The sequence below is a fragment of the Anser cygnoides genome, chromosome 3 (assembly GCF_040182565.1).
Source record: "Anser cygnoides isolate HZ-2024a breed goose chromosome 3, Taihu_goose_T2T_genome, whole genome shotgun sequence".
In the NCBI taxonomy this organism is placed as follows: domain Eukaryota; kingdom Metazoa; phylum Chordata; class Aves; order Anseriformes; family Anatidae; genus Anser; species Anser cygnoides.
Window position 1 is genome coordinate 52,810,952 of NC_089875.1, and position 12,072 is coordinate 52,823,023.

At 46.5% G+C, this 12,072-nt stretch overlaps 1 protein-coding gene across 3 annotated transcripts in view; it reads left to right on the forward strand.

Annotated features, from left to right (window-relative positions):
• The first annotated feature begins 570 nt into the window (after window positions 1–570).
• Window positions 571–12,072, forward strand: part of UST (uronyl 2-sulfotransferase) — a 182,022-nt gene continuing 170,520 nt past the window's right edge. For 2 of the 3 annotated variants that reach the window (XM_066994181.1, XM_066994180.1), the window contains exon 1: window positions 572–1,201. In XM_066994181.1, coding sequence (XP_066850282.1) covers window positions 931–1,201 — 271 coding nt within the window. In that variant the 5' untranslated portion in view covers window positions 572–930. Of the gene's footprint in view, window positions 1,202–12,072 lie in introns of all 3 variants that reach the window. The other variant, XM_066994179.1, reaches the window with a different exon arrangement.

Sequence of the window (12,072 nt, forward strand, 5' to 3'; positions counted from 1 at the left end):
GCAGCTGCGGACAGTGCCTGGGGGCACGAACAGTCCCAAACGATACGTATGTTGCATGAAGAGGATGAAGCCATTAAGCAGCCCAGCACGAAGTGAGGACCCTTCACCCTGTGCGTTGTGTGAAGCAGCTTTGTGGGCACGACCAAGTCATGAGGGACAGCACCGTGAGCCACCTGTGGAAGGGGGTCAAACTGGGCTTGTGTGAGGCGATCTCCGTTTCGTGATCCCCGCTCTCTCCCAGAGCCTCGCCTCGGCGGTCCCGTCGCCCCCACGACCGTCCTGAGGCTCGGGGGAAGCCCCGCGGCCCCTGCCCGAGCCCAGACCGCGGGGGCAGCCCGAGGCCGAGGCCAGGAGCGCCCGGGGCAGGTGCCTCGGGCCGGGCCGGGCCCATGGAGGCGGCGCCCGCCGGCGCCCGCAGGGGTCGCTCGCGGGGAGGCAACGGCGGCGCCGCGGGGACCGGGGCCGGGCCGGGCCGGGCCGGGCCGGGGTGGGCGGGCGGCGGGGGCCGGGGTGGGCGGGCGGCGGGGGCCGGGCCGGGGGCGGCGGGGCCGGGGCGGGGGCCGGGCGTCGCGCAGGGCTCGGCCGCGGGCTGCGGCGGAGCGGCGGCTGTAACTCGACACCGGGGCGAGAGGCCGAGCGGAGCGCGGCGGCGGGGCAGCAGCGGCGGCGGCAGGAGGAGGAGGAGGAGGAGAGGAGCCCCGGGAGCGGGATGGTGGCCACCTCCTTCCCCTCCCCTTAGCGGCGCTCCGCAGCCGCCGCGCCGGGTTCTGCCGCCTGCAGCGGGGGCCGGGGGCGGCGGGCGATGGGCACGGGACGGGCCCCCTGAGCCGCCGGCAACTTTCCCCGCCGCGGGCAGCCGGAGCCGAGCAGGCGGATGGAGGATGCGCCTTCCCCGGCGGGCTGCGTGACCCGGCGGCGGCCAAGGGGAGGATGAAGAAGAAGCAGCAGCAGCAGCAGCACGGCGGCGGCGGGGGCTGCCCGGACGCCCGGCCCCCCGCGGCGGCGGCGGCGGCGGCCGGAGGGGGCCCGGGCCCGGGCGGGGGCTGGAGGCGGCGGCGGCCGCTGTCGCTGCTGCCCTTCCTCTCGCTGCGCGACTACGGCTTCTGCATGGCCGCCCTGCTGCTCTTCTGCCTGGGCTCCCTCTTCTACCAGCTCAACGGGGGGCCCCCGCACTTTCTGCTGGACCTGCGGCACTATCTGGGTAAGCGCGGCCCGGCGCGGCGGGGACTTGTTGCGCCTCGGGGCGGGGGGGGGGGGGGCGCCTCTTTGTTCGCTGCCGAGCCGGGGCCGGGGGGGAGCTGCGGCCGCTGTCAGCCGGGGGCGAGGGGGCGAGGGCACGGCGAGCTCCCCCCGCTCAGGTGCGTGCGGGGCCGGCGCGGGACGGGCGCGATGCTGGGCGGCGCCGTGCACGGCAGAAGATGCCCGCGTCGCCCCCCCCGGGGGCAGAGCCGCAGCCCTGCAGCGATCCGGGATGGGGTGCCCCCCGTGCCTGCCCCGCTGGCAGCTGCTTCTCCCTGCCCCGCAGGGAAGCTGGGGGAAGCGGAGCGCACCGCGAGGTCGTGCAAGTGCCTCGCCGCGGCAGGACTGATCCGCACGGGGAACGAAAGCTGCGGGCTTCTCCTCACGGGGAGGTACCAGCTTTTACCACGTTAGCTCCTCTTGCCTGCGAAGGCAAGCCGTCAGCATGAAGCCCTGCAAAAGGGCAGCCCGTAAGAGACAGCAGCACTAGGTTGGAAACTAGAGCGCAGTACTTGTGTTTCAGAAAAATAAGCTGAAATCCGTATGTGTGCACGCGTGTTTTATGAACATCCTACGAGTACATCTCAGCGTGTGCCTGTGTTGCTTCTCTTTAAAGGAAAGCTGTCCCGTATCCTCAGTTAAAGGATGAGAGGACAAAGCTGGGCTCTTCTGGGAGGTGCACGGCAGTGGGACAAGAGGCAACAGACGAAGTTGCAGCAAGGGAAGTGCCAATGAGATGTTAGGGAAAGAAATTTCAACATGAGGGTGGTCAAACGTCTGAACAGGCTACCCAGAGGTCTGGCTGTCCTTGCAGGCACTCAGAGCTCAGCTGGACGAGGTCCTGAGCAGCCCGCTTCGAGTTGTCCCTGTTTTGCAGGTTGGGGGCGAGGACCAGGCGGGCAGAAATCCTGTCCAGTTCATAGTCTGTGAGTCTGCTGTAACTGGAGAAAAAGGTCAATGAAAATTCAAGTGAGAACAGAAGAAGAAACTCTTTGAATGTTACTTCGCAAATGCACCAGCATATTGCCTTTTTGGCTTGGATTTTACTGACTCTTTTTCTTCATGTAATGTTAGTTAAGATATTCCTCCACTGAAGAGGAAACAGACAAGTTTTCCACCAAGGCAGAAGCAGGTTTTGCTTACAACTGTTGGACTTTTTAATTGGATCAAGTACAGATATCTCTGTTTCAAAGCAAAGTAGATGCCAATTTTTTAATTTTAATCTTCACCAAGGATGAGTCTTGCTTGGCTTGTGTGAGAATAGACTGTGAGGAACACGGGGTTAGACAGCTTCTCATTTTGTGGCCTTTTGACTGCTCTTGAAGGATCCAGGAAATAAAACCGGGTTCGGATGCTTGAACCACCGTAGCCGGTAGCTGTCTCTGCTGGAAAGTCTTCTGAGGCCTGGAGATGAAAAGCTTGGAAGACGCTGGATCTTGGTGAATGGGTGGTGATCGTTTTTGTGAGGTGCTCAGCAGGTGCCAAGGAGCCTTTGCTGTACGTGCCTAAACGTGGCAAGCTCCTGGGGAAGGGGTGAGGTGTTCTTTGAAAAGGGGGGTGGTTGTTTTTGTTGTGTGGTCACTTTTTTTTTGTTGTTTTTTTAAATGTTGGCTTCCCTCAGGAGGAAAATAGACGGATCTATTCATATCTCACCATTAGCAAACTTCTGCACTTGTTAGCCTAGGAGTTTCCTCCTTGTGCCCAGGTCACCTGGGATGTTGAGGGCGAGGACTTGTCTCAAGCCCTGCAGCAGGCTGGTGCCTGGGTGGGAAGCAGGGTCCTTGTGGCTTGAACCCTGGTACCCAACAAGCAAACTGCACCGCTGCCACTGCTGGTGAATGGAGCATGTTCTACCTCAATGTAAACGTGCTTGTTTGAACGGTATTTTCTACAGCTACTTTACCCTTGCTGGAGTACGGTGCCATTTGGGCTGTCACCCTATGGATGACATTGTTAAAGAGTTTTTATATATTTAGTGTACATTTTGCAAGAACAGTGCCATACTCCTTGATTTGCCCAACTGGTAAGGTTTGCAAACTGTGAACATTTCTTTGTAGCCAGGTAGTCTTGTTGCCTTCCAGGAGACTTTGAAGCATTTGGAGTAGTAGGCAGCGGACACCTGGCCTTGCTAATGACCAAAGCCCTACATATGTGCATGGTGCTTTGTAAAACAGCTTGACTAGTCAAGTCTCATGACGTTAAAGAAAATCAAACTTTTCTTTCCCCTGAAGCCACAGATCCAGTGAACAGGCAACTCTTTCCTTCCAGTCCTTCCAAGCCACAGTTTATGGTGTGAAAATTTAAATCCCCAATCAGACAGACAGCTAGTTTGCAAACCATGTTTCCAGTGTGTGAATTTTGCAGCCGCCCTTATTGCATTTATAGCTACAAGAACCGAGAGGCAGTAGACCAAAGGGAAAACTTATTTCTCAGTTTAATTACTCTGAGGCCTCCGTAGCGTGAGGGGGGCCGTCTTGTCCGGCTTTGCTTTTTTATTTGCATTTCAGGTTTCAGTGTGTTGTTCCTGGTTAGTTATGTTACTCTGGAAGGAATGCTTGGATGTTTTTTACTTCAAAACTTGAAAGAAAGTTCACAAGTAACAGCACAAGACTTCAATGGCAATCAGGATGCAAATCACACCTGCGTTGGGCAGGTGTGTGCTTTAAAGGAAATCTAGGTGGTGAGGTTGAACAGCTTTCATTTAGTTCTTAGGCCTGCAGCATACTCTGTGGAGGAGGAATAAGTTTGTTTTCAAAGGAATTAAGTGTGAAGATTTGCTAATTCTCTGAACTTTCCTTTTGTGAGGCAGGGGACGGGGTTGGGGGGCAGATGACTGTATTTTTAGAATATTCAGACTACTAGTAACTTTTTTTCCTCCTGGACCAGATTCTCTGGTGTTTTGTCCATATTTGTCTCCCTTTTTGCTTAGTTGCTGTACTGATTGGGGAGAATCAGTTGGAAAAATGTTGTGGCATCTTGTAGGGGGAGAAAGTAGCTCTATTCAGTATTTCCACTTTGCGTTGCCATCTCTTCTCTTTTGCAGAGCTCTGGAAGGGTCATATGGGGAAAATGGGAGGAGATCTGTAGATATGAGGCTGTGCTTTTTTTTTTTTATCCTGTTCTGAATTCAAGCTCATAATAGATCTAATAGGAATAAAGGTCTGTGGAATGCTGTTGGTTTCCGCTGTCCGTTCTGGCTGTGGTTCACGAGAACAGGGCTCAAGTTTCACGCTGTAGTCATGCCATCGGGATAGATGTAGAGCACTGGTTTGCAGCACGTAATCTGTGGGGGCATGGGTATTAGCCAGCTATTTCTAAAGAATCTGTGGAAGATAGTTCATAAAAACATGCCTGTTGCCAGTGGGCTTAAATTTACTGTGTGGGGGCGCATATCAGTCCTGGACCATCTATGAGCTTCAAAAATAAGAAAGCTTAAAAGCTGCCAGGCTTTTCAGTAATGCACTGGAGTATTGGGATTTACACAACATCTATGAGGTCTTGCTTGTTGCTTCTGCCAAGGTAACCCTGGCTCGCTAACCAAAACGCGGCTCCAGCACTTGGAGGAAGTGAGGAGGATCTTCTGCAAGATGTGTAGGACAGAGCTCGTAAATCTTGGATGGTCCCGTGGCATCTGGGGAAGGCACTGGGGACTCCTTTCCCTTGGAACAGCGGTGGTTTTACATTGCTGTAGTCTTCCCTGCTTTGGCTTGTGATACAGACATGCTTCAAAACACAGAAACGGGTATTTCCAAGGGCTGCTAGCAACCCTCTAATGGCCAATAAAAAAAAATATATATATCTTTTGATCTTCAGTATTTGCAGTGCAAACTTGTTGTTGTTGTTGTTCGTGTCAATTAAATCATTTCCCCTGTTGAACTCCCCGGGAGACTGCCAACAAGTGCACCGCTTGATGTCAGTGGTTTGATTGCATGTGGAAATTGCCTGCGCCGTGCTTCCTATGCAAGACAAAAGGCTGAAGTGGCCAGTTGTGCTGAAGCAGGCTCTAAATTGCTCCCCGCTCTCACTCCTCATTCCGCTGGAAGCTCTCAAGTGTTTTGGCCAGGAGATGTGCTCCGTAGGCTTGAAGTTGTCACAACAAGGGTGACTGTTTATTTTGGATGCACGGGAAAATCCAACCGTAATTCTGTCAGGTGGAGGCAGCAGAAAGAAATCTTTCAGGGGAAGCTGTAGCAGAACTCTTCAAAATATTTTAAAGCAAACCCAAAGTGAAGAATTTTCATTGAGGTAGTATGAGTTGGTTTTATTTCAGTACAGTTTGGCTGTTGATTTCTATTTTGTGTTTTTTCTGGTGTCTCTTTTTTTCCCCGTTAACATGTTAAGAGAGGGGCAAAAGAAAAAAAAAAACTATCCAATTGAAATAATAAAAGTGGCTGACAGAGTGTTGAATACACCTTTTATTTCTAAGCTGTTGGAGGAGGGAAAAAGTCTTTTTTCCCCTTTCTTGTAATATTTCACTTATATCTCAAATGATGAAAAGCTCATAATTTTTCAGAGCAGGGTTTCCTAAGGATTGAAAACACCTATCATGCTTCATTTTAGGTAGACAGCATGTTATTTTGTTGTTGGGATTTTGTTTTGTTTTTTAATGGCCAAAAAGTTGGCTCATCCAGTTTTGTTTTTGCATGTCGATCGTCAGTATGGTTTTCCACAAAGTTGTCAGTTTTGAATGCCTGTCAGGGGTATGAGTAGGAGAAACACGTTCAAGGAAAGACAGCCTCCTCTATGGATGAAGTCAATATGGTGATACGCAGTATCCGCTTCTTAAATTAATATGCTTTTAACAAGGCCCTGGTTATGTTCCTATTGACTTTTTTTTTTTTCCCCCCCTCATCATTTCAAGAACATGCGGTGTTCTCAAAAGAGCTCTTCAGTACTTTTAAGCATTTCGATTTTTGTCTGGCTTTTCAGTGGGCTGTTTAAGAATACATTACGCTTGGAATTTATTACATTTTAAAATTCATTAACGTTACAAGGCACTGAAAGGTCAGCTTAGAAGCTGCTTCTTAAAGCTTTGAAAAGAGAGATGCTGAGCCAAAATGACAAATCTGTAGCTGTATCTTTCTTCATTGACTTTTCTGTTCTCTTTGGACTTCCTAATTTTGCTATGGAGAATGTGGTACATGTTTTCTTTTGAGGTAGAATATGTTCGGACTTCAATGTATGTTGCTAAATTCTCATGTTATAACCGAGCTATTTTGGAAAAACAAAGATGTGCCTCATCTCCAAGAAACTTCTATTAAAAGGCTGCAAGACGTGCTCATCATTCACCACTTGTCCAGTTGTAAGATCAACAGAGCTCTACCTAACACATGATGCTGTCAAGGAATACTCTAAGCAGGAACGGAATGCCCCTTGTTTTATGACTGACTCGAGCCTTTTCCTCTCAGAAAGATGAAGTGGTCGCTGCACTACGTTACCACAGAATCACAGAACGTTATCCTGCCTGGCCATGAAACACTTTGTACAGCAAAGTCATAGCAAAAAGTGTTTAAGCTTGCATGAAAGTGTGATGATGATATTCTAAATATATTTGGAAAATTGGATGATATTCATTCAGAGGTACATTTTCTGCTTTACAAAGTCAACCGCCAGCCTGGAAATCAGGTATTGTGTATGTGCAGCTGTGTACATTTTTCTGTTTCATCTTGTCAGCTTTGTCTGTGACCTTGAAAAGATTAATTCAATTCTTGATGAGAGGGAATATTACTGCAACTTTTTCCAAAATTTATTTATATATATATATATATTTCTAATTTGAAATTATATGATACAGACCTAGGTATATACACCTGTGAGAGGATGAGTCTACTAATAGTAAATGGGATGCTACAGTTGGACTTGGGGGAGTGGGGGATGCTTCAGTTCTTGGCTGTGACAGACTTCATGTGACTTTGAACAAGTTGTACATTAATTCCATCTTGTTTTAATCCCTTTTGCCCAAAGGACATAATGAAGATAAATGTGTAATAGGATATGATACTCTCAGATAGTATGGTGATGTTAGGCATAGAAATATTTAAAGAAAAAAAAGATACTCGTGATTTTGGCCATTTTTAAAAGTGTTAAGGCAGACAGAGTGTTGGAAGGGAGATCCCGTGTAGGCTGAGGCAGTCAGCAGTCCAGCTATTCCTATTAACAATATTGCTACTGTTCATTAACACAGTCTCTATGCAGTTTTACTTCAGGAGTTACTGTCATAATTGATAGCCACAGTCTCATCAAAGGGTGTCAGTTTCTAATAGTTGTGCATGTATGTCTTCATAGCAAAGGCTTCGTGTCCAGGGGAACGCAGTCGGATCGTGTACTTCTTGCTTCCATTCGTGCTGCATAGACTTCATTTGCAAAAACAAAAGTAAAACCATAGTTTCCTGAAGCATCGTTCACCTCCAGTGGATGGCAAGCATTTTGTGCTCTGTCAGGGAATACTTAGCCAAATGAATGGTGGCTGTCACAGGAGGAAAAAAGGTGATTGATGGAGTAGCTCTTCTATTTTCATATGAAATTAGGGAGGAAGAAAATTGCTTTTGCTCAGGGTTTGGCAAAGAATGATAAGCATTAAAGGGTGTTGGAAAGGAGACTAGCAATAGTTACTCATACAAAAGCTTCATAGTGCACTGTGGGGAAAATAAAGGCTATTTAAAATAATATTTAAAAATAAAAAACAGTAAATGGTTTGGATTAACATCTGTGCTAGCTCTACCACACTGATTCCTGATAAAACTATTCTGAAGTCAGTAGCTCATGTCAGAATCAGCAGAGACAGTAAGTGAAGGTTTTTCATCTGTTACTTAAGTGTAGGTCTAGCTTGTCAAAATTTCTGGAACATAGGATAAAAGTACAATGTAGATCTTTGATTTTTGGTGGGAACACTCTGTAAAATGGCTGAACAGGTCAATTTCGGTCCTAGGACAGTTCTGGCACAAAAGCCTGAAAGAGAAAATACAGTGGGGTAAAAAGAAAAAGAACATCACTTTTTTTTTTTTTCCTTTCTCTCTCTTTTTTTTCTGGTATGCTGTTCTATCCCTTGTTTCCAGCTGGTAATTGATTCTTTCTCCTACCTCTTCTGATTCTGTCATTTAAAAGTATACATTAGGCACAAAAAAAGAGTTTCTAATCTCTTCTGTGGGTAGCAAGAAACTGAAATTACTGGAACCGCTTGAGTGGTATTTTTGTGATATTAACCTGTTTTTTTCAGACAATAAATTTGGGGCATCTAAGAGGAACAGAGCCCTTCTTCCTGGGTTGTCTTAGCTTTGAGGGGAAGTGCTCACATGTTAACTTCTGATTCCAGTAACTCATTCAAGAAGTTTCTAGTAGCTATTTTGGACTTGTAGCTGTTCCTGTAAGCAAAGACGAAGTTTGTAGATGAGATGTAAGAATTTACTTTTTTTTTTTCTTCCAGTCCAAGATTAAAAAAAAAGTCTGTTTATCCTTTTTTTGGAAGTTGTGACTGTGCACCTGCTGCTGACCCCCTGCAAGCGCTGTTCCAAATTGCAGCGCTGTGAAAGGAAGCCCTGTGTTTTTCTGGTGTTATGAAGCACAGCCAGCGGAGCGAATAGCTGCTTTCTGTGTTCATCCGACTTTGGATGAACACACTCAAGAAAATAAACTACCACGTTGTTACTCAGGACACATAATTTTTAAGGACAGCCAATTCAAATTTGTTTTTCTTTTGTGGAGCATTGGGTGGTTGGGGAAGGTCCCCATGCCCACTGCTCTGTGTTGTTTTACTTCTGGAATAGTGGGTTCAGGAGCCAGGGCTTACAAGGGTCCAGAACCTGATCTTTCGTAACATGGGGGCACAAAAGGGATGAGAATCATTTTGAAATGCGTGAGAATTAGGTGCCTGTTTGGATCTTGCTCTAAGACTGTATCTCCTGAGTTAGGTATCCACTCTCAGCTAGTTATCCCTTCTCTAATCATTAAGGGGTGAGAGCTGCTTCCAGATCATTACAGCTTGTGATAGATGTGTAATACAAGTAGGATCAGTTATTTTCAGAGACATCAGTTGTAGCATGTTGCCATTAAGGTGAAAGGGAGCACCAGGCTTGGGTACCCCACTGCTGTCTCAGCCACAGCCGCCTTCCCCTGGGCAGTGGAGTTTCTTGTCTCCAACACCTCATCTGACCAATGCAGCAATGGCTCAAAAGCATAAGCTAAAAGCTTGTTTGTTGGCTGGTTTGTTTGCTTTGTTTTGTTTTTTAACTTTTGAGTGAAAGCCATGGAAAATGATGACACATGACTTTTCACCAAAAGTTTCCCCATCGTTATTGTTGAGCAGGCAAGTAGATTTTTAAACATAGCTTATGTTTATATATCAAGGCATTTGTTTTTCTTTGTTTTAGAATCTGGGTTAGAGGATGTTTGGAGAATGGAGGGTGGATAGGAAGTGGAGAGCAATAATTTGTCTGAAATTTATTTTACTCTCTTGCTCTTGAGAGCTGCAATGAGGGAAGCAGGGCTTGTTGTGTGGAAAATAGATGTTTGGCTTTAAGTGTGGAAGCGTGATGAAGAGGTTTGCATTAGGGTTTGTGAGTACTACTGCTTCAGAAACGGGCATTTGGATGCTTGCCAAAGCTTTCTTCCTGCCACACTTAATGATTCAGAGTGGAAGTTGTCATGAAACTGGGATGGAGATCATGGAGCCCTTGGCAATTTGGGTAAAGAAGCAGAGCGTCTCTGCCATACCTGAGAAGCAGGTTTTAGTGCTCCCACTCCTGAGCTTGTTGACTTGAAGGAGAACCAACCATCCACTTGGCCAGCAGAGGTTTTTAATGTGTCAGCCCCAGATACGTTGTGAATAATAACATAGTATTCATAGGAGGTCACCAAACTGCTAGCACATCGCAGATCTTTGAGATGAGCTGCCAGCGGCCAGATCAAAAGCTGCTAATCAAGGGGGTTTGACTCATCATTTCCATTTTTTCCCCAATTTGGAAAGTCTGTTGTTTTTCTGAATAGACTATTTTTGTAATTACCTATTTAGAATATGAAATTGTACTCTTTTGCTCCATGGCAGTTTCATTTTTCAATTTCAATTTCCATTTTCAACTTGTGTTCAAAACAACATGAGACCTGTGGGGATTGGGATGGGTGAGGAGATCTGAAAAGAAAGCAAGTCTGATGAAACTTTTTCAGGAAGTGTTTGAGAATTTGTCTCCCAGTGTACCACTTCCAGCTTCAATTTCAAATGACACAATAATTTTATGAATGCCTACACTAATTGATTAGTATTACTATCGCTTTATCTCACAGCAAATACCATGTTCAAGGCTTTCATATGGCCACTTTTTCCCACTTATTTTTATCAGAAAGGAGATAAATATAGTACTGGTCTTTTTTTTTTTTTTTCTGGTTTAATTTCCTCATTTTTTCATTGCCTTGTAAGATGTAACCATCTCCGTTTCCCTCTGCTTCTGTTTTATTTACGGGTAGTGGCCCAGTCCCCTGGTTAATCATTTCCTGTACAGCACCAGACCAAATTTAGCAGCTGGTGGCTTCCAGAGTGGCTTCTCTTTCCTTGGTGGCTTCCATGCCTCTCTTGTCTGACCTACATCTGGCAAAGAGCTATCTGAATCTGTGTTGAAAATCAGGAGTAAGGATCTTAGGAGAAGTGTCCCACAAGTATCCTGTTCCTTTGTGTTCTTAAAAAGCAAGGAAAAATGCAAATAGGGTATTTTGAAACACACCAAAAGGTCGTAGAGATGAGACATTTGTAGGCCTCTTTTGAAGTTTGATGAGTTAATAGATGGAAATGGCATTCAGATGGGACAACAGTGTTCCAAGAAGAGATTAAGTGGAAGAGAACTGCTTGGGGGAAGAGGGGACAGGAAGGGGTCTTTGATGATCAGAAAAAGTTGCATGAAATTTAGACCGAGTCTGGCATGTCCTCAAGGCCCTGACTTCTCCTTTCAAAGGTTCCCTCTGAAGCCATCAGGGAGAGGCAGAAGTCACTCCAAAGAGCAATAGGGCCACCTGTGTCTTCACGACAGCCAAGTCCTTGACTTCTGAAGTTTGATGGCAAGAATCTGGGTCGTCGTGGCATTTATTCTTAAAAATATGGGTTGATGACTAGTGGAGATGAGGGGGCGGGAGAGGAGACTGGAAGCCCCGCTACCAAGATTTTTAGGTTGAGAGAGCACTTCGTGTCAGTGGGTCATGGAAACCTCAGTGCTTAGGATGCCTAGAAATAAAGACTGCATAAAACACTGGAAAACTAACACCACAGGGGATATCTATCACTGCTTGATGGGTGGATTTGATAACACAGTATGCGTATTTCTCCCTAAGTCTCACAGTTCCATGAAAAGGGTGTGCGAAAAGGGTTGTGATATAATCTAAAACATTATAGCAGATATTGTAAGGCAAAGGCTGTGAAAATGCTGACTTCTCAGTTCTTTTCATATCTGCAGCTGATTGTTCTTTCCTACCAGAACTTCCCATACAAATGTACAGATTTCTTTTGTCTTGCCCACTGGGACGTAGCACAATAAGTAAATTATGTAGAATAACAAAATAGCAGTGCCTAAAGCTTAGCACCTGTGGTTCTTTGTGATTTTTTTTTTGTCTGCTTTTTCCAGTTGTGTCATTTTGGTCATCACTGCATCTGTGCAACAGGCTGATAGAGGTAACAGTATGTATAAGTAATGGATAATATATAAGCAAATGTATTGGCTGCCATTAGGAAGAGGCATGGAGACAGGTGAGACTGAGAGTTAGCTGCAACCTGAGGATGTGTTGCCACTTACTGGTTGAGGAAACATTGAAACCAGAGGTAATTTGGGAAGAAAGACAAGGCTGTTTTATGAAAAC